The sequence below is a fragment of the Berghia stephanieae genome, chromosome 2 (genome assembly GCF_034508935.2).
Source record: "Berghia stephanieae isolate SIO BIC M18660-M18661 chromosome 2, UCSD_Bste_1.3, whole genome shotgun sequence".
NCBI lineage: Eukaryota > Metazoa > Mollusca > Gastropoda > Nudibranchia > Aeolidiidae > Berghia > Berghia stephanieae.
In genome coordinates, this window is record NC_088361.1 from 103508893 (window position 1) to 103530152 (window position 21260).

Consider the following 21260-nt stretch of genomic DNA (forward strand, 5'->3'; position numbering starts at 1 on the left):
CTCTCTCTCTCTCTTTATCTTTCTTTCTCTCTCTTTATCTTTCTCTCTCTCTCTCTTTCTCTCTCCCTCTCTCTCTCTCACTCTCTCTTTATCTTTCTCTCTCTCACACACTCTCTCTCTTTATCTTTATCTCTCTCTCCCTCCCTCTCTCTCTCTCTCTTTATCTTTCTCTCTCTCTCTTTCTCTCTCCCTCTCTCTCTCTCTCTCTCACACTCTCTTTATCTTTCTCTCTCACACACTCTCTCTCTCTTTATCTTTATCTCTCCCTCCCTCTCTCTCTCTCTTTATCTTTATCTCTCCCTCCCTCTCTCTCTCTCTCTCTCTTTCGCTTCTCTCTCTCTCTCTCTCTCTCTCTCTCTCTCTCTCTCACTCACTCTCTCCCTCTTCACACACTTAATTGCGCTCACTGCATTAATGTTCATGTCACCTTCCTGTACTTACCAATAATATCTAATCACAAATACTTTAACCTCAAACTTTAGCCTCGTTAGATTTTCAAGTTCATGTTGCTCTACTTATCACTACATGCACTTTAAGCAATCTCTCTCTCTCTCTCTCTCTCTCTCTCTCTCTCTCTCTCTCTCTCTCTCTCTCTCTCTCTCTCTCTCTCTCTCTCTCAAACACACACACACACACACACACACGCACACTACAACCACCACCACCAAATCTTCATCACAACCACTACTACTACAACCACCACCACAACATCATCACTACCACTACTACAACCACCACAACCACCACATCATCATCACTACCACTACTACTACAACAGCCATTATCACATCGTCATCATCACTACTACTTCTGCTACTACTACTACTACTACTACTACTACTACTACTACTACTACTACTACTACTACTACTACTACTACTACTAGTAAAACAACCACCAACACCACATCATCCTCACTACCAATGTTACTACAATCACTACCATTAGGCCTGACAATGGCCTAAAAATGACCTCAAAATGCCAGTCTTTTGCCACAAAAGAAAACAAATCGTGAGTTGTATTCAATAGTACAACCAATGAAATGACTTGTTTCCATGAGCTCTACTAACGACAACGCACTAGGCGGTGCAAAAACCAAATAATAACGTCAAACTGCCAGTCCTTTTGGATTTCAGTGTCAGGCTATAACATAACGATGGCTACGGTTCTACCCACTTCGGTGGCGACTACCCACTCATGTGGAGATACATGCCTCGTGCATATTATTTATTTATTTTATTTCCCATCGTGAATGAGATGTAAAAATCTGTTCACGACACTCTAAAACGAAATGTAAACAAGTTCAGTCTTTAAAGGTGAAGGGACATAACTCAAATCTTTTCATGAAACGAGGACTATTTATAACCTTACCTCCCTTGAGTATATAACTCCATTCACTTCCATGTCCGTTCACTACATTTTGCTCCTTTCAGACCTACCTACTACATACTACTACGAAACATTCCATGTCAGATATTTTGCTCTCCCTCCCCTCTCTCTCTCTCTCTCTCTCTCTCTCTCTCTCTCTCTCTCTCTCTCTCTCTCTCCCTCTCCCTCTCTCTCTCTCTCTTTCTCTCTCTCTCTCTTTCTCTCTCTCTCTCTTTCTCTCTCTCTCTCTCTGCCTCTCTCTCTCTGTCTCTCTATCTCCCCCCTATCTCTCTCGCTCTCTTTCTGTCCCTCTCTCTCTCTCTCTCTATCTATCTCTCTCTCTCTCTCTCTCTCTCTCTCATTCACTCATTCACTCACTCTTCTCTCTCACTCTCTCTCTCATCCACTCATTCACTCACTCACTCTCTCTCTCTCTCTCTCTCTCTCTCTCTCTCTCTCTCTCTCTCTCTCTCTCTCTCTCTCACTCTGTCTCTCTCAATATATATATATTTATTTGTTTTAAATATTTAAAAAATTTTTTTTTTTTTTTTTAATATTTAATATATTCAAAAGAGTTATTATTATTATTATTATTATTATTATTATTATTATTATTATTATTATTATTATTATTATTATTATATTATTGTTATTATATTATTATTATTATTATTATTTATTATTATTATTATTATTATTATTATTATTATTATTATTATTATTATTATTATTATTATTATTATTATTATTATTATTATTTATTTTTTTTTATTTTTTTTATTTTTTAATTTATTTATTTATTCATTTTTGTTTTCAACTACTCTTATATACTCATTTTCATTCAATAACCCCCCCCCCTCTCCCTTTTCACACCCTATTTCCATTCATTCCATTCCAATTCCCAATTCCTCCAGTGCCACGTTCATCCGTAACAACGCCAACTCCATGGAGATCTGGATGTTCCAGCGATACGGCCTCATCCTGCAGTACGAGATGAGGCCCATCCTCCCGCCCCCCTTCATCATCATCACGCATTTCTATCTGGCTCTCAAGTACATCAAACGCCGATGCAAGGGGAAGCGGGACTTCTACATCAATGGGCTGAGTATGGACATTCTAGCCTACAGGAGAGAGAGAGAGAGAGAGAGAGAGAGAGAGAGAGAGAGAGAGAGAGAGAGAGAGAGAGAGGGAGGGAGAGAGAGAGAAGGAAATAGAAAGAGAGAGAGAGAGAGAAAGAAAGAAAGAGACAGAAAAAGAGAGAGAGAAGGAGACGATGCAAGGGGGAGCGGGACTTCATATATATATATATATATATATATATATATATATATATATATATATATATATATATATATATATATATATATATATATATATATATATATATATATATATATATATATATATATATATATATATATATATATATATATATATATATTTCATTGTTTGTAAATGATGACGCACTCTATCTTTCATTCTTTCTCCAGAGCTGTTTTTGTCAACAGAGGATACGGAGAAGCTCCATGATTTTGAGGAGGAATGTATGGAAGATTTGTACAGAGAAAAGGATCTGAAGTTCCAGAGTTCCCCCGAGGAGAGGATTCGAGTTATCAACGAAAGGTGACGGGCGGGGGGGGGGGAAAGAAGAAAATAATACATCATCATCATCGTCATCAGCATCATCATCATATTCGTAATGGATCCACCTTTGTGTGTTAGCTGACAATTTTATTCATCATTACAATCACCATCATATCATCGTCATCATCATCATCATTACAATCACCATCATCATCATCCTCAGTACAATCACCATCATCATCATCATGATTACAATCACCATCATCATCATCATTACAATCACCATCATCATCATCCTCAGTACAATCACCATCATCATCATCATGATTACAATCACCATCATCATCATCATGATTACAATCACCATCATCATCATCCTCAGTACAATCACCATCATCATCATCATGATTACAATCACCATCATCATCATCCTCAGTACAATCACCATCATCATCATCATGATTACAATCACCATCATCATCATCATCATCATGATTACAATCACCATCATCATCATCATCATTCTTCATCATCATCATTCATCATCATCATTACAACCATCATCATCATCATCGTCACCTCGCCGCTTGGCGTAGTGTACAACAAGCATTAGATAATCCTTTATCTCAATACCAAATTCAAACTGTTCCCTCTACGTCCATCAGAGTGGAGAACATGTCCCTACGTCTCGATGACATGAACGCCAAAGAGAACCACCTACGCCTCAGCCTGTCCTCCATGGACCACCGACTGAACCGGTTGGACTCTCTGGAGGAGAATGTTCTAGAAGCCATCAATCTCATCAGGCGATTCTCTGCCATGTCTCTGTCCGCAGGAAGTCAGGAGTCACTCGAGGTGAGAGTGTAAAAGGCTCATGGGGGAAACGATGGAATTGGATTCAATAGTCTGATGTCACGTCGCCCAGCAACGGCAAATGTGTGGTTTTAAACAAAGAGAATCAGTACTTTTTATTCTTCATGCTGGCTAGAACTTTTCATATGTCATGTGATCAGAATATATAAAAGTCAAAATACGATCATATTTATAATGTTTTTCTCCTCTGGATACGCTTTTATGCTCACCGGAGAAATATTTAATAAGGGTGTCCACCATTACTCCGATAGTTTAGAGCCAGTTACTAAGTTACTATGCGTCATTACGAGGGTAGTGACGTCATGACTGTTGAAGCCTATAGTCGACATCAATTTGGTTTGACATTAGGTTGTAGAAGTGCTTAAATTATGAAATTGAGTTCAAGTCAAAAAGAATTTGTTGAGAAGAAAATGGATGGAGTTCTATATACCTGTGGACCTGTCAACTAGAAAATTTAACAATTCGTAGTTTTTAGGATAAAAATTGTAGTTCCAAAAAAAAAAAAATAGAGCCTGTTAGGCGATATTACAATTGTTCCAACAGAGACAACGCTGTTGAGAACCAGGTATTCATTATACACCTGAGTACGGTGAGAGAATGTGAGTAAAGAGCCTTTTCCAAGGACTCAACAATGCACCAAGTGAGGCTCGAACTCAGGACCTTCCGATCCGAAAGCGGGTGTCATACCACTAGACCACATAGACGTACAAGCAATTACATTGACAAAATGATTTTATTTTCATAACCTTTTCCTGTTGACATCAGACATCTTGTTTGATGACTTATCTATATTCCTTCGTGGAATGCCCGGGCCACGATGTCTTATGATGTCGTGGCAGAAGGGCATAATAAGTTGCGGCTATGTGATCTTGTGGTATGACACTCGCTTTCGGATCGGAAGGTCCTGGGTTCAAGCCCTGCTCAGCGCATAGTTGAGTCCTTGGAGAAGGCCCTTTTACTCACATTCTCTCACCGTACTCCGGTGTAAAATGAGTACCTGGCCGTTAACAGCGTTATCTCTGTCTGATAAAATTGTAATATCGCTTAATATGTCCTTTCATGTTAAATGTTGCTGTTGGCCAGGGACCCCTTTTAAAGTGCTTTGAGCACGTTTAGCGGATATTGCGCTATGCAAAAGCGCATTTAAGTAAGAGATTTTTATTTTTTATTTTTTTTTCCTTCTCAGGATTTTCAATACCAGCATCCTCGTACATACAGCAGCAGCAGTAGTGTGGAGATGAGCCATCAGTTTGCCAAGGGAACTCTCTTGCCTTCAGAGGTGGTGGCGGCGGCCGTGGACAGGAATCAGCCATCTCCCATGCTGGTGCACTCCAAGCAAAAGACACAATCTGAACAGCTTAAGCGGTAAGAAACTGGGTGGGGTTCCTGACCTACCATAGTGGGCAGGGGCGTACATACTGTGTCTTCTATCCCCCTATGTCTGTTTTCCAACATGCTTTCTGTCTTTGTCTTGGAATGAGATTACTTGGTTTTGTCCTGGCCCTGTTCGGAGTCCTAGCTGGGAGGGAAACAGTCAAATGCATAGTTATTGTTTTGAGAGATGATATTTTTTTCATTGTAAATCATCTCTCTGTTATGTATTATTATATTTGTTATTTTTAATGTATAATGTAAGCAATTGAGTGTATTCCTCTTTGTTGGATTTCGTGCTTGTGTCCGGATGAGACTTATAGGTGATCTCAAACTAAGTACATTGGTGGTATGCTCTTGGAATCTACATCTGATCCCTATTTGTTCCTAGTTCCCCAATGTCTTACTTTCTCTTGGGTGCTTTAATTGTAATTCCAGAACTTTTTACTATCCCATTTTCTTCCTTTTTACTGGCGCTGATATAACCTAAATGTGTTGCAAGCGCCGTAAAATCCTTAAAAACACAAAAACACAAGCGGTAAGAAAAAAAATTGATGATTATGAATGCATTGGGAACCGCGTGGCTCAGCGGTACGGTCTTTGCTTCGTACCCGAAAGGTACAGAGTTCGATCACCTGCCGCTGCGCTGTGTGGCCTTGAGCAAGTCACCTCGCCTTAGCTCAGTTTGTGGTACTGCACTGCGGCTAACGCCTGGGTTATTCCAGTCTTCCCTTGGAATAGACCCTAGAGACAAATTACCCCCTATGGGATGAATGAAGGGAATTTTTTTTTTTTTTCTTTTTTTTTTTTAATTTTATTGTCTGATAAAGTCTCATTTTAAAAGTGTTTGATTGGTAGTGTTAGTGATTTTGTCATTAAAAGTAACATTATCTATCATTTATTGACAGGTTGCAAAGGGTGGTCAAAAAGTTTTTATTTTATTCCTTAGAGACTTTACTCTGTACTGTTCAAATTTGTCAATTATTAATTTTTAATGAGGGTAGGGTTCTTTTTTGTTTTGTTTTTTGGGGGTGGGGAGTTTCCTTCAAAGACATAATCTCCTTGGAGTTGTAGTCAATTCCTGTTTTTGTAGCGTTTAATGGACAGTAACAATTGTTTGCTACCATTTGGATAAGACACCAGCCTATCGCAAAGTACTTTCACTTTCCACTTTCCACCAGATCTAATAGACCCAGCTACCCAATCACTACTGGGTGAATCGCAGGGGTCAGGAATTTTTTTTTTACTTCATCTTGGATCAATACTGGTCCCTTTACTTTTGAGGAGGCGTGTGCTGAGCTATTAGGGGTCCCATTGAATTCCTACGTCATATTTTTTTCGATGATTCCTTCCAGATTCACCAATTACAGACGGAGAAGGCAATTAAGTGGATCAGACTACCCACTGGAAGAAAGCGAATCCAGCAACTTTCTGGGACAAAACCGAGCACAGTCATTGTCCCCGAGGGCTTTCACATCTGACAACATCAAATCTACCTCCAGCCAAGGGAGCGACGAGCCGTCCGCAGAGAACTCCCAGAAAAGCAAGATGAAGAATTTTGCCTCTCAAGCCGTCCGGTTCACGGAGCCTGTCGTCCATTTGGCCGATGACGGAGAAGAGCAGATGTCCCCGACGCATCGGGCCGCCGCCATCAGCGTCACGGCCAAGATGGATTCCGACACCCACACTGTGACAGGAAGTGGTAATCCTAGGGATAGGGGGGATAGGGAAGATCAGAAGGGAGACCCTACCCCTATAACCTCTACAACTACCACCACCCAAAATCCAGTCGTGGTCATGTTTGACGGACATAATCCAGACACCACGTGTATATCTTCTCCACCCGAGCCAGTTCCATCCAACATTGACAACAACGACAACATCCCACCAGTCCCTCCTCTAGTCAACACCAGCATCACCTCCACCTCTTCCTCCTCACTCAAACCAACCCGTGCTGCTAAATTAGCTCTAGCAGGTCAACCCCTGACCATCAATACCACTCTAGCGTCCAGCTACGTCCCCAGTTCAATGCCCCAGTCGTCCGCCGTATTTACCTCTCCTAATCCGGACACCGCCCCGATTCCCCCGTCGGCCGCTCACGATCTGTCCACCCTACTGAATCCCCTCATCAGCGAATACACGAGTATCACCGACGCCATCGACACGTCCTGTGTCGTGGATTCCTCCCCACCCATGTCTCCCAGCGCGCAGACGGCCATGATGTTTTCCATGACCGACGGCTACAAAGATGCAGAACAGGCGACCAAGAAGATGAAGGAGAAATCAGCTGCCCTCACCAAGCAAGAGGCTCTCAAGCAGGCTGAGGAAACGGAACACCAGAGAATGGAATTTATCATTCGGCATCGACTACGACAAATATCACAGGTAAATTTTTTTAAAAAATAAAGTAGTTTAAAATCTCAATGATTGTCATATCTTGTTATTTTGTTGTCGCCTAGTATATCTGTTGTCATTTTTTTTTGGTCACTCTTTGGCATTATTCATAATGAAAGAGAAGGAAATTGACCATCAACCTACATTTACTATTCTGTGTCTTTTGATCACCGAGTCGATTATGAGAAAATACACCGTTCCCTTTTATGTTTTTGTTTTTTTTTCATGTCACTGAACTCATAATTAGATCACATTTCTTCCAGTGTCAGGAAAATTCAATTGCTCAATCATTCACACTGAAAGTTAATATATTTTCTATACATTCATAGTGTAAACATGCGGTCTCTCATATAACCTCAATTGTGTTGGAAGAGACCTAAAGCAACAAACAAACAAAAAAAATAGTGTAAACATGGAATTATCAAACCCATTAGCATGGCCTCCAACTGTTATAGAAAAGCCGCACTGAATTGACTTTCTGGTGGAAAGTAGATTTTTTTTCTCTTCATTTAAAGGAGAAAAACAAGAGGAAAAAAAAAAGAAAATTTTTTAAAAATAAAATAAAAAGAAATAAAAATTGAATCTGTTCGTTGTTCACAGTCGTTGCCCGTTTATCAATATATACGTCGCTTGGACTTGATTGCTTTCCCAAATGTCAAATGGCTAAGGTTGTAGCAGAGGAAGCTACTGTAAAGTCTTAATAATTCCCCCAAAATAAATTCCCAACAACCATGCCCTACTATGCCTACCCTAATCACCAAATAAGTAACTTTTCTATTTCTATAACTCTTTTTGGATCGTTAACAATTGATTTCAAGAGATGGGGGATGGAGATGAACGTTCATTGATATTCTTTTGGGTGAATCGGGTTTTGGGCGGGAGTCTCATTTGGGTGTCTGGAAAGTTGGCAGCTATCTCTGCTAATCGTTTTCAAATAAACAAAAATGGACGGACGTTTGAGCTTTCGTATCACAGACACTTTGATTTGAATGTTAAAGCATCATCTTAATAAATTGAATAAATTATTATTATTGTTGTATCTTCATTATTGTTTTTATATTATATCGTTGTTGTTTTTTGTTTTTTTTAAATTTTGTTTTTTGTTGTTTTTTTTTCTTTTGGTGTGAATTTGTTGACTTTTTGTTTTGTTAGTTATAGTTGTGTTTGCTTTCTTAGAATTCATTTTTTGTCTCATATTTCTCGATTTGGTCCTTTGCCATGCTCGTGAAAATATCATATATAATATGAATCATAAGTGTTGGAAATGTGAGTGGTGAGTCTCCTGTCCATCAATTCTTTATTGGAAAGAAAAGCCTCACTCTCTCAATGCAGGGCATTAATCTCTTCGTTTCACTGATAGCAAAGGGGAACATTTTTCACACCCAAACAATCCTAATTATATATCATGTTTGGTATTAAACCTCTGATTGATTTATTTTTAATTTTCGAGGACAAAAATTACCACATTGAAGACCTATTTAACATCATAGTTTGTACCAACACATTGAAATCCTATTTAATATCCTACTTTGTACCAACACACACCACACCAACACATTGAAATCCTATTTAATATCCTACTTTGTACCAACACACACCACACTAACACATTGAAATCCTATTTAATATCCTACTTTGTACCAACACACACCACACTAACACATTGAAATCCTATTTAATATCCTACTTTGTACCAACACATTGAAATCCTATTTAATATCCTACTTTGTACCAACACACACCACACTAACACATTGAAATCCTATTTAATATCCTACTTTGTACCAACACACACCACACCAACACATTAAAATCCTATTTAATACCATACTTTGTACCAACACACACCACACTAACACATTGAAATCCTATTTAATATCCTACTTTGTACCAACACACACCACACTAACACATTGAAATCCTATTTAATATCCTACTTTGTACCAACACACACCACACCAACACATTGAAATCCTATTTAATATCCTACTTTGTACCAACACACACCACACTAACACATTGAAATCCTATTTAATATCCTACTTTGTACCAACACACACCACACTAACACATTGAAATCCTATTTAATATCCTACTTTGTACCAACACACACCACACTAACACATTGAAATCCTATTTAATACCATACTTTGTACCAACACACACCACACTAACACATTGAAATCCTATTTAATATCCTACTTTGTACCAACACACACCACACTAACACATTGAAATCCTATTTAATATCCTACTTTGTACCAACACACACCACACTAACACATTGAAATCCTATTTAATATCCATACTTTGTACCAACACACACCACACTAACACATTGAAATCCTATTTAATACCATACTTTGTATCCAACACACACCACACTAACACATTGAAATCCTATTTAATATCCTACTTTGTACCAACACACACCACACTAACACATTGAAATCCTATTTAATATCTACTTTGTACCAACACACACCACATACTAAACATTGATAATCCTATTTAATTATCACTTTGTACCAACACACACCACCTAACACATTGAAATCCTATTTATATCCTACTTTGTACCAACACACACCACACTAACACATTGAAATCCTATTTATATCCTATACTTTGTACCAACACACACCACACTAACACATTGAAATCCTATTTAATATCCTACTTTGTACCAACACACACCACACTAACACATTGAAATCCTATTTAATACCTATATTGTACCAACACACACCACACTAACACATTGAAATCCTATTTAATATCCTACTTTGTACCAACACACACCACAATAACACATTGAAATCCTATTTAATATCCTACTTTGTACCAACACACACCACACTAACACATTGAAATCCTATTTAATACCTACTTTGTACCAACACACACCACACTAACACATTGAAATCCTATTTAATATCCTACTTTGTACCAACACACACCACACTAACACATTGAAATCCTAATTTAATATCCTACTTTGTACCAACACACACCACATAACACATTGAAATCCTATTTAATACCATACTTTGTACCAACACACACACACTAACACATGAAATCCTATTTAATATCCTACTTTGTACCAACACACACCACACTAACACATTGAAATCTATTTAATACCTACTTTGTACCAACACCACCACACTAACACATTGAAATCCTATTTAATACCATACTTTGTACAACACCACCACATAACACATTGAATCCTATTTATCCTACTTGTACCAACACACCACACTAACACATTGAATCTATTAATACCTACTTTTACCACACACACCACACTAACACATTGAAATCCTATTTAATATCCTACTTTGTACCAACACACACCACACTAACACATTGAAATCCTATTTAATACCTACTTTGTACCAACACACACCACACTAACACATTGAAATCCTATTTATTAATACCTACTTTGTACCAACACACACACCACACTAACACATTGAAATCCTATTTAATATCCTACTTTGTACCAACACACACCACACTAACACATTGAAATCCTATTTAATATCCTACTTTGTACCAACACACACCACACTAACACATTGAAATCCTATTTAATACCTACTTTGTACCAACACACACCACACTAACACATTGAAATCCTATTTAATATCCTACTTTGTACCAACACACACCACACTAACACATTGAAATCTATTTAATATCCTACTTTGTACCAACACACACCACACTAAACACATTGAAATCCTATTTAATACCTACTTTGTACCAACACACACACACTAACACATTGAAATCCTATTTAATATCCTACTTTGTACCAACACACACCACACTAACACATTGAAATCCTATTTAATATCCTACTTTGTACCAACACACACCACACTAACACATTGAAATCCTATTTAATATCCATACTTTGTACCAACACACACCACACTAACACATTGAAATCCTATTTATATCCTACTTTGTACCAACACACACCACACTAACACATTGAAATCCTATTTAATATCCTACTTTGTACCAACACACACCACACTAAACACATTGAAATCCTATTTAATATCCTACTTTGTACCAACACACACCACACTAACACATTGAAATCCTATTTAATATCCTACTTTGTACCAACACACACCACACTAACACATTGAAATCCTATTTAATACCTACTTTGTACCAACACACACCACACAACACATTGAAATCCTATTTAATACCTACTTTGTACCAACCACACACCACACAACACATTGAAATCCTATTTAATCCTACTTTGTACCAACACACACACACAACACATTGAAATCCTATTTATATCCTACTTTGTACCAACACACACCACACAACACATGAAATCCTATTTAATTCCTACTTTGTACAACAACACACACACACACCAACACATTGAATCCTATTTAATATCCTACTTTGTGTCAAACACACACCACCACCACACATGAAATCCTATTAATCTACTTTGTACAACCCACACCAACCTACCACACACAAACATATTGAAGTCCTATTTAATATCCTACTATGTACCAACACACACCACACCAACAGACACCATTTTAACACATTGAAATCCTATTTAATATCCTACTTTGTACCAACACACACCACATTAACACATTGAAATCCTATTTAATATCCTACTTTGTACCAACACACACCACACTAACACATTGAAATCCTATTTAATATCATACTTTGTCCCAACACACACCACACTAACACATTGAAATCCTATTCAATATCCTACTTTGTACCAACACACACCACACCAACACACACCACACTAACACATTGAAATCCTATTTAATATCATACTTTGTCCCAACACACACACCACACTAACACATTGAAATCCTATTCAATATCCTACTTTGTACCAACACACACCACAGGGAGATGAGGTTTGGGCCTCCCACCATGATGGTGTTGATGACGACGATGATGATGGTGGGGACGAGCAGGTTGGTGGTCAATTCAAAACAATTGGGGAAAAAACCTTTTCTTTTCTTTAAAGCTCTTATAAGAATTTTTTTTTTCATTTTCTATTTTGATTGTGCACAATTTATATCCCATGTTTTCCGGACTATCTAAAGCTTTTGCAGGAAAAACCAACACACCCTGCCCATCAACATTCTGCTTTTTTATTCCTTATCTAACGCTTTATTTGACCGTAGCTAGTAGTCATTTCCCATTCTTTTTCTATTTTCTTTTTCTTTTTTTTCTGTTTTTTTTTGTTTGTTTGAAATAATAATAATAATAATAATAATAATAATAATAATAATAATAATAATAATAATAATAATAATAATAATAATAATAATAATATAATAATAATAATAATAATAATAATAATTAATAATAATAATTAATAATAATTAATAATAATAATAATTAATAATAATAATAATAATAATAATAATAATAATAATAATAATAATAATGATACTGATGATTTTCATTCAATGAAATTCTTGTCTAAACGTGACCCGTTATCTCTTAGGGGTAATAAATATGTCAGGATATATATCAGGTGCTAGAAATTGAATTTATTTATAGACACTGATATCGAACGTGAGGAGAAGTGATACTTCAAGCTGCTAGAAGCTGTGGACTGTAAAAAGTAATAAACAAACAAAAACTTGAATAGAACAGCTTAAAAAAAAAAATACCAAATATGGAACGTTTCAGACTCAAAACCCTTCTACAGCCAACCACACACAAAAAACAATGAAGACGTAAATACTCTGCTAAATTCCAGATCAACGACTTGATGCATTTATTGTTTTTTGTTGTTGTCTGAAGAAGGGGTTTGAGCCTGAAACATTCTGTGTTTAGTATTTTGCTCTTTTTTTGAAGCTGTTATGTTCATTTTTGTTTATTATCAAACTTGACGGTGAAGAATAGATACTATTTCTTGTATTGCAAATAATTCTGAATTCGTATTTCTCTCCATTTCATTTCTGAATTCACTGTTCGGAGTCGCATTCATCCCCGACATACAGTACTTCCACTTTGAGGCAATTGGTCCAAAATTCTGGTCATGAAATAGTGAAATATTTAGTTTCACGTCCAACCTTCTTCTTCTTTTTCCTCTTCTTTCAGCTTATTCCGCATTTTGCAGGGTTGCATAATGAATGCCACATCTCCATGCATCTCGGTTCAGAGCATCATCTTCCTCCAGGTCCAGTTCTTTCATATTGTCCTTTATACCTTATTCAACCATCTAGTCTTTGGGCATCCCTTTTTCTTCTTTCCCGCTATTTCTAAGTCCAATACTTTCCTTCCCACGTACTCCCTCTCTCGTCTCTTTACATATCCAAACCATTTCAATCTATCTTCTCTCATCTTTATTGATACATTCTTCACTTCAGTCAACCTTCGAATTCGTTCATTTCTCAATTCATCTTTTCTTGTCCAGCCAAGTGACCATCCCAACATCCTCATTTCTGCCTCCTTACCGTCATGTCCAACCAATGATGAGAATTACGAAATTTATGAATAATTTTAAGTTTTAAGAGAAACAGCTGTCTCTCTTCACTCAATGAAGACATTTTTGACCCTTCTCATTCCCTATTGATTTGAGTCAGCTATATGATTTGAAGTAAATTCGGTATTTGGAATTTTCCAGCTTTGTTTTGTGGTAGATTTTATTATTATATTATTTTATTTATTTATCTTTTTTAAAGTTTTATTTGGTTACATATTTATTCTTTTATTTCTTTCTTTTTTGAGTTTTTTGTTCTTCTTTTCATTAATTTTAATCCTTTTGTTTTGAGGTTTTTTGGTTTTTTTCTTCTTTAGATTACATTCTTGTTTTGTTTTGTTTTTCTATTTTCCATGTTTTTGTTTATTTAGTTTTCTGGTTTAGATTTGTTTTGTTTAGTTTTTTTGTTTTTATTTTTTGTTGTTATTTTTTGGGTTTGTTTTTTTTTTTTTTTCTCTAATTTGAATGCCGTCCAAATGGCATTTATTTGTACTATTTCTTCACTGTCGCTTTTTAATGCTTTAATTCATCATTGCACATTTGTAATCTGATTATTTATTTATTTATTTATTTTTGTATTTATTTATTCATGTATATATAATTATTTATTCATTCATTTATATATAATTATTTATTCATTCATTTATATATAATTATTTATTCATTCATTTATATATAATTATTTATTTATTTATTTATATTAGTTCAAACAGTTAAGCATGTTTTCATCGACGTGAACACATTAAACTTGAGCTTTCATATAGCGCAATATCCACCAAACATGCTCAAAGCGCTTTACAAAGGGTCCCCGACCAACAGCAACACGTAAAATAAAGAACGAGACATGACATGACGCCTGTGAGGCGATAATACATTTTTTTTCTCCAACAGAGATAACGCTGTTAACGGTCAGGTACACATATGATACCTGAGTATGGTGAGAGAATGTGAGTAAGGAGTCTTTTCCAAGGACTCAACTATGCGCCGAGCTGGACTCAAACCCAGGATTTTCCGATCCAAAAGCGAGTGTCATACTAATAGAGCACATAGCTGCATTAGCATGTCCAATAACCAATACGATTCAATAGTCTGATGTCACGCCGCCCGGCAACGCGGCCATCTTGGTTCTAAACAAAGAAAATCATTACTTTTTATTTCTCCTGCTGGCTAGAACTTTTCATATGCCTTGTGATCAGAATGTGTAAAAGTCAAAACATGATCAAATTTATGGGTTTTTTTCCCCTCTGGATACGCTTTTATGCTCGCCTGGGAAATATTTCATACGGGCGTCCGCCATTGTTCCGATAGTTTAGAGCCAGTGTTACTAAGTTACCATGCGTCATTAGGAAGGAAGTGACGTTACGACTGTTGAAGAGTACTGCGACGATGGGCTGTAATGGACGGACAACATTTGACATTGGTTCAAGAGTACCTATCACAACATCGACGCCATAACGATTTGGGTTATCAGACCTGCAAATATGTACACACCGGCCAGTTTTCACCATTAAAAACATTCAAAAATAATTCCATTTCTATCATTTGATTTACTATGAGATAATACGTACCAAGTCGATGAGGTGGGTCACATTTGTAAATTTACCTATCACTAAAAAGACAGAACTTTGCCTAGTATGAGAATGTCTTAAGGACCTTTTCCATAATCGGCAAAAGATATCGTTGACAACATCATCACCATCATGATTATCATCATCATCATCATCACCATCATCATCATCATCATCATCATCATCATCATCATCATCAATCACCATCATTATTATCATCAGCGGTGGAGGTGTCATGTCATCATCTTCAGCAACATTGTCAACATTATTATTATTATTATTATTATTATTATTATTATTATTATTATTATTATTATTATTATTATTATTATTATTATTATTATTATTATTATATCATTATTATTATCATTATTATTATCATTATCATTATTATTATTATTATTATTATTATTATTATTATTATTATTATTATTATTATTATTATTATTATTATTATTATTATTATTATTATCATTATTATTATCTTATTATTATCATTATTATTATTATTATTATTATTATTATTATTATTATTATTATTATTATTATCATCATCATCATCATTATTGTTAGAATGTAACCATGATTACCATCATTATTGTCCTTGTCAATTTCAATATTATTCTCCTCCTCCTCCTCCCCATACAATAATTTGTGTCATCATCATCATCATCATCATCATCATCATCATCATCATCATCATCCTCATCATCATCATGATCACCATCGTCATTTACTCATTCATTATCATATTGATTCATCATCTTCTCTATCTCTCATCCTTCTTGTATATTCCAAATACCAGGCGTTTTATATCCCATCCATTCATGTCACGTCTTACATCTTGACACAGACAAGGGACATATCCCTCGAGATATCCCTAGACAATACAATCCCCATTGTTATCATTACCTTCTGGGTGGGGTTCCCGACCTCCCATAGTGGGCAGGATATCCCTAGACAATACATATCCCCATTGTTATCATTACCTTCTGGGTGGGGTTCCCGACCTCCCATAGTGGGCAGGATATTCCTAGACAATACAATCCCCATTGTTATCATTACCTTCTGGGTGGGGTTCCCGACCTCCCATAGTGGGCAGGATATTCCTAGACAATACATATCCCCATTGTTATCATTACCTTCTGGGTGGGGTTCCCGACCTCCCATAGTGGGCAGGATATTCCTAGACAATACATATCCCCATTGTTATCATTACCTTCTGGGTGGGGTTCCCGACCTCCCATAGTGGGTAGGATATTCCTAGACAATACATATCCCCATTGTTATCATTACCTTCTGGGTGGGGTTCCCGACCTCCCATAGTGAGCAGGATATTCCTAGACAATACATATCCCCATTGTTATCATTACCTTCTGGGTGGGGTTCCCGACCTCCCATAGTGGGCAGGATATTCCTAGACAATACATATCCCCATTGTTATCATTACCTTCTGGGTGGGGTTCCCGACCTCCCATAGTGGGTAGGATATCAATACATATCCCCATTGTTATCATTACCTTCTGGGTGGGGTTCCCGACCTCCCATAGTGGGCAGGATATTCCTAGACAATACATATCCCCATTGTTATCATTACCTTCTGGGTGGGGTTCCCGACCTCCCATAGTGGGTAGGATATTCCTAGACAATACATATCCCCATTGTTATCATTACCTTCTGGGTGGGGCTCCCGACCTCCCATAGTGGGTAGGGAAGTACTTGCTGTGTCTTCTCCAATCCCCTTATATCTGTTTTCCAATTGCTTGCTGTCTTATCTTTGTCTTGGAATGAGATTACTTACTTTTGTCCTGGTCCTGGCCGGATACACTGGCTGGGAGGGAAACAGTCAAATGTTTAGTTTGAGTTTTGGGAGATGATATTTTTTCCAGGGATTCGTGGATAGCTCATACGGTAGAGTCACGCACTCACCGGCCAGGCGGAGTTGTCGTACCTATAAGGTTGCAGGTTCAAACCCCATCACCGCCGCAAAAAATGTTTATTCTCTATTGTCTTCTGGCACTTTGCTACTCACTTCATCTCTTGTTGTTACCAACATAAGTGCCTGCTCCACTCCCTTTTCTGAATTAAAAACAAACAAACAAACAATACTTATCACCATTGTTATCATTGTTACCCTCTCTCCAGGATGACAGTGGCAGTATCAGTGACATTGCAAAGTTAGTGGTGGCCGAGCTGGCCGCAGAGGAAGAGAAGAGGGACATCGGAAACAAGGACCCGTCCGCCGAAATCTACGCAGAGGAAGAGATGGCAGATAGCAGCATTGGGATTATCGTAGGTGGGGAGCAGTTTGACGGTTTGCCCAGAGATGACGGAAGTGGAATGGGGAGTTACCTCGCCTCTGCCTCTGACCCCAATCCTGATATGTCGGATATTGAGGAGGAGCCGTCCGAAGACACCTTGTTGTTGTATCGGAATAAAGTCCAGATCTGTATCTCACAGCCCAGTCAGGATATAGGTAGGCGTTAACTCACTCAATCCTCGAGATTTTTGCTATTTTTCATAATTGGAAAAAAAATGTATTAAAATGAGCATGTGCATAGATAGTTTTATTTCAACTACCGTTAACATGTAAACATTAAGAACGTTAGCATTGATACTACGCCTATAATTTGTCTCAGAAAATGTAATAAATAGGAATGGGGTAAAAGTAACCTGGGGTATTATACTACGGATATAGTCGGTTTTAGGGTTGAGTGAGTTAATGGAGATAGATGGAGGCTTGAATGATATTTAAATTTTTTTTAATAAAATAAAATCCCCTTTATTCATCCCATAGGGGAAATATTTCTCTAAGGTCTATTCCAATGGAAGACTGGAATAACCCAGGCATCAGCAGCAGTGACCTCCCATAGTGGGCAGGGAGGTACTTACTGCGTCTTCTATCTTCCTACATCTGTTTCCTAACATGCTTTCTGTCTTTGTCTTGGAATGAGATTACTTGGTTTTGACCTGGGCCTGGCCGGATACCCTAGCTGGGAGGGAAACAGTCAAATGTATAGTTAGAGTTTTGAGAGATGATATTTTATGTCTTGTAAATTATCTCTCTGTTATGTACTAAATTATGTTTTGTTTACGTATTATATATGATTTGTAAACATTTGAGTGTATCCCTCTTAGTGGGGACCTGTTCTTGTATCTGAATGAGACTTTTAGGTGATCTCAAACTAAGTACATTGATAGTGTGCTCTTGGAATCTACATCTGTTTCCTAGTTGAACCAATTCCCCTTTGTTTTACCTTTTCTTGGGTGATTTAATTGTAATTCTAGAACTATTTACTATCCCATTTTCTTCCTTTTTACTGGCGCTGATGTGACCTTAATGTGCTGCAAGCGCTGTAAAACCTTTAAAACAAAACAGAAAAACAGCATACAGTTAATATGAATGAAAGGGTTGTGTTGTGTTGTGCTGTGTTGGAACAGAGATATATATTTAAACAATTGTTCTAATACAGTTTTCCACGACTTTTGTCTCTCTTAGGTGATGCTCCAGTAAATTACAAACCCAAATACTGAATTCCAGGCCAGATACTGAAAATTTCAAGCAAGGCCAAGCACTGACTCCTCCTACCTACCTACCTAGCCAGCTGTTTAGACAAATCTGTGATATGAAACATTCTTTGTTACATCAGACCACTTTATGCAAGCAGCCCTTTCAGTGATACCTAACGAACATGAACGAATATGATGACCTATTGAACTCTTTAACCTTTTGACATGTGTATCTATGCAAGGATTTCGAAAAAAAAAAAAAAAGATTATGTGTGTAAGATTTGTCATGTCATAATTGATACAGTTGTAAATAATGAGAGGCTAACACCATTAATTTTTATGTATACCTTGTGGATAATAATACAATCAATGTATATATTTATATTTATATATATATAAAATATATATATATAAACCATATAATACCATGACATGACTTTTTAGTTTAAACCGATGCATTTTTTTTCTCTTTTTATCTTATCGTTTTGTCTGTTTGTTCCTCATCATTTTTAAAAGTTTATTTTTATGATAAAACCTTTACCCAGAGTCATAATATTATAATTCTTTACACTGCCTCTCTCACTGTCTCTCTATTTTTTAAATTATTATTATTACTTTTTTAAAATTAATTTGAGCCATTGCGAGAATGTGGCTTGTTGCTATAATTATCCATACCAGATCTTACATTGTTTATAATCAATAGGATTCAATAGTCTGATGTCACGTCCATCCAGCAACCAGCAGCTTGGTTCTAAACAAAGAAAACTGGCCGGAGTTCCTGACCTCCCATAGTGGGCAGGGGGGTACATACTGTGTCTTCTATCCCCTTATATCTGTTTTCCAACATGCTTTCTGTCTGTGTCTCGGAATGAGATTACTTGGTTTTGTCCTGGTCCTGGCTGAGAGGGAAACAGTCGAATGTATAGTTAGTTTTGGGAGATGATATTTTTTTCATTGTAAATCATCTCTCTGTTATGCACTGTATTATGCTTTCTTTATATTATATATGATTTGTAAAACATTTGAGTGTGTTCCTCTTAAAGGGGACCTGTGCTTATGTCTGGATGAGACTTTTAGGTGATCTCAAACTAAGTACTTTGATAGAGTGCTTTTGGAATCTACACCCATTTCCTATTTGAACCAATTCCCCTTTGTCTTCCCTTTTCTTGGATGCTTTATTGTAATTCTAGAACTTTTTACTATCCCATTTTCTTCCTTTTTACTGGCGCTGATATGACCTTAATGTGTTGCAAGTGCCGTAAAACCCTTAAAAACAAAAACAAAAACAAACAAAGAAAATCGGTACTTTTTATTCTTCATGCTGTGCTAGAACTTTTTCACATGTCATGTGATCAGAATGTATAAAAGTCAAAACATGATCAGATTTATAATGTTTTTATCCTCTGGATACACTTTTATCCTCGTCGGAGAAGTATCTCATAAGGACGATGATGGAGATAATGGCGCCCACCCTTGTTCCGATAGTTTAGAACCAGTTAATATGCGTCATTTCGAGGGCTGTGACATCACGACTGTTGAACCCTATTCATTTGAACATGTAAGCCCCATGACTAAAGTTGGCGCCCGACAAAATTGCAACATGCTTTAGGGGTCTAGGTTCTATCATAGGCTTATTTACCAACCATTCTTTTAAAAATTAGAATTTTATTTTAACTTTATGAAAATCAGATTTCTTTTCTTACTCTTCTTTCTTTTATTTTTCTCTCTTCCTTTTTTTTTTTTTTTAATTTTACCTTTCAAATCCTTTAAATTTTACCTTTCAAATCCTTTAAATTTTGCCTTTCAAATCCTTTAAATTTTACCTTTCAAATCCTTTAAATTTTACCTTTCAAATCCTTTAAATTTTGCCTTTCAAATCCTTTAAATTTTACCTTTCAAATCCTTTAAATTTTATCCTTTGTTGATTTTGAATCGAAGCAGCTGTACCATAGAGACTCCCTCTAAGCAATGATAACAGAATGATATGCAATGATAAAATCAACAAGACAGGTTAGGTTGACTCTCCATCAAGTTATTTGTTGTTTACCACGTCATGCAATTCATTG

The 21260-nt window shown here is 36.7% G+C and overlaps 1 protein-coding gene across 4 annotated transcripts in view; it reads left to right on the top strand.

The window, feature by feature from the left end:
- Window positions 1-19458, top strand: part of LOC144966119 (transient receptor potential cation channel subfamily M member 3-like) — a 135969-nt gene extending 116511 nt beyond the window's left edge. For 2 of the 4 annotated variants that reach the window (XM_078902222.1, XM_078902223.1), the window contains 7 exons: window positions 2283-2473; window positions 2859-2991; window positions 3618-3807; window positions 5012-5190; window positions 6552-7581; window positions 17830-18160; window positions 19184-19458. In XM_078902222.1, the coding sequence (XP_078758348.1) occupies window positions 2283-2473; window positions 2859-2991; window positions 3618-3807; window positions 5012-5190; window positions 6552-7581; window positions 17830-18160; window positions 19184-19218 (2089 nt within the window). In that variant the 3' untranslated portion in view covers window positions 19219-19458. Of the gene's footprint in view, window positions 1-2282; window positions 2474-2858; window positions 2992-3617; window positions 3808-5011; window positions 5191-6551; window positions 7582-12524; window positions 12594-17829; window positions 18161-19183 lie in introns of all 4 variants that reach the window. The other 2 variants (XM_078902220.1, XM_078902221.1) reach the window with 2 other exon arrangements.
- Window positions 19459-21260: the final 1802 nt, after the last annotated feature.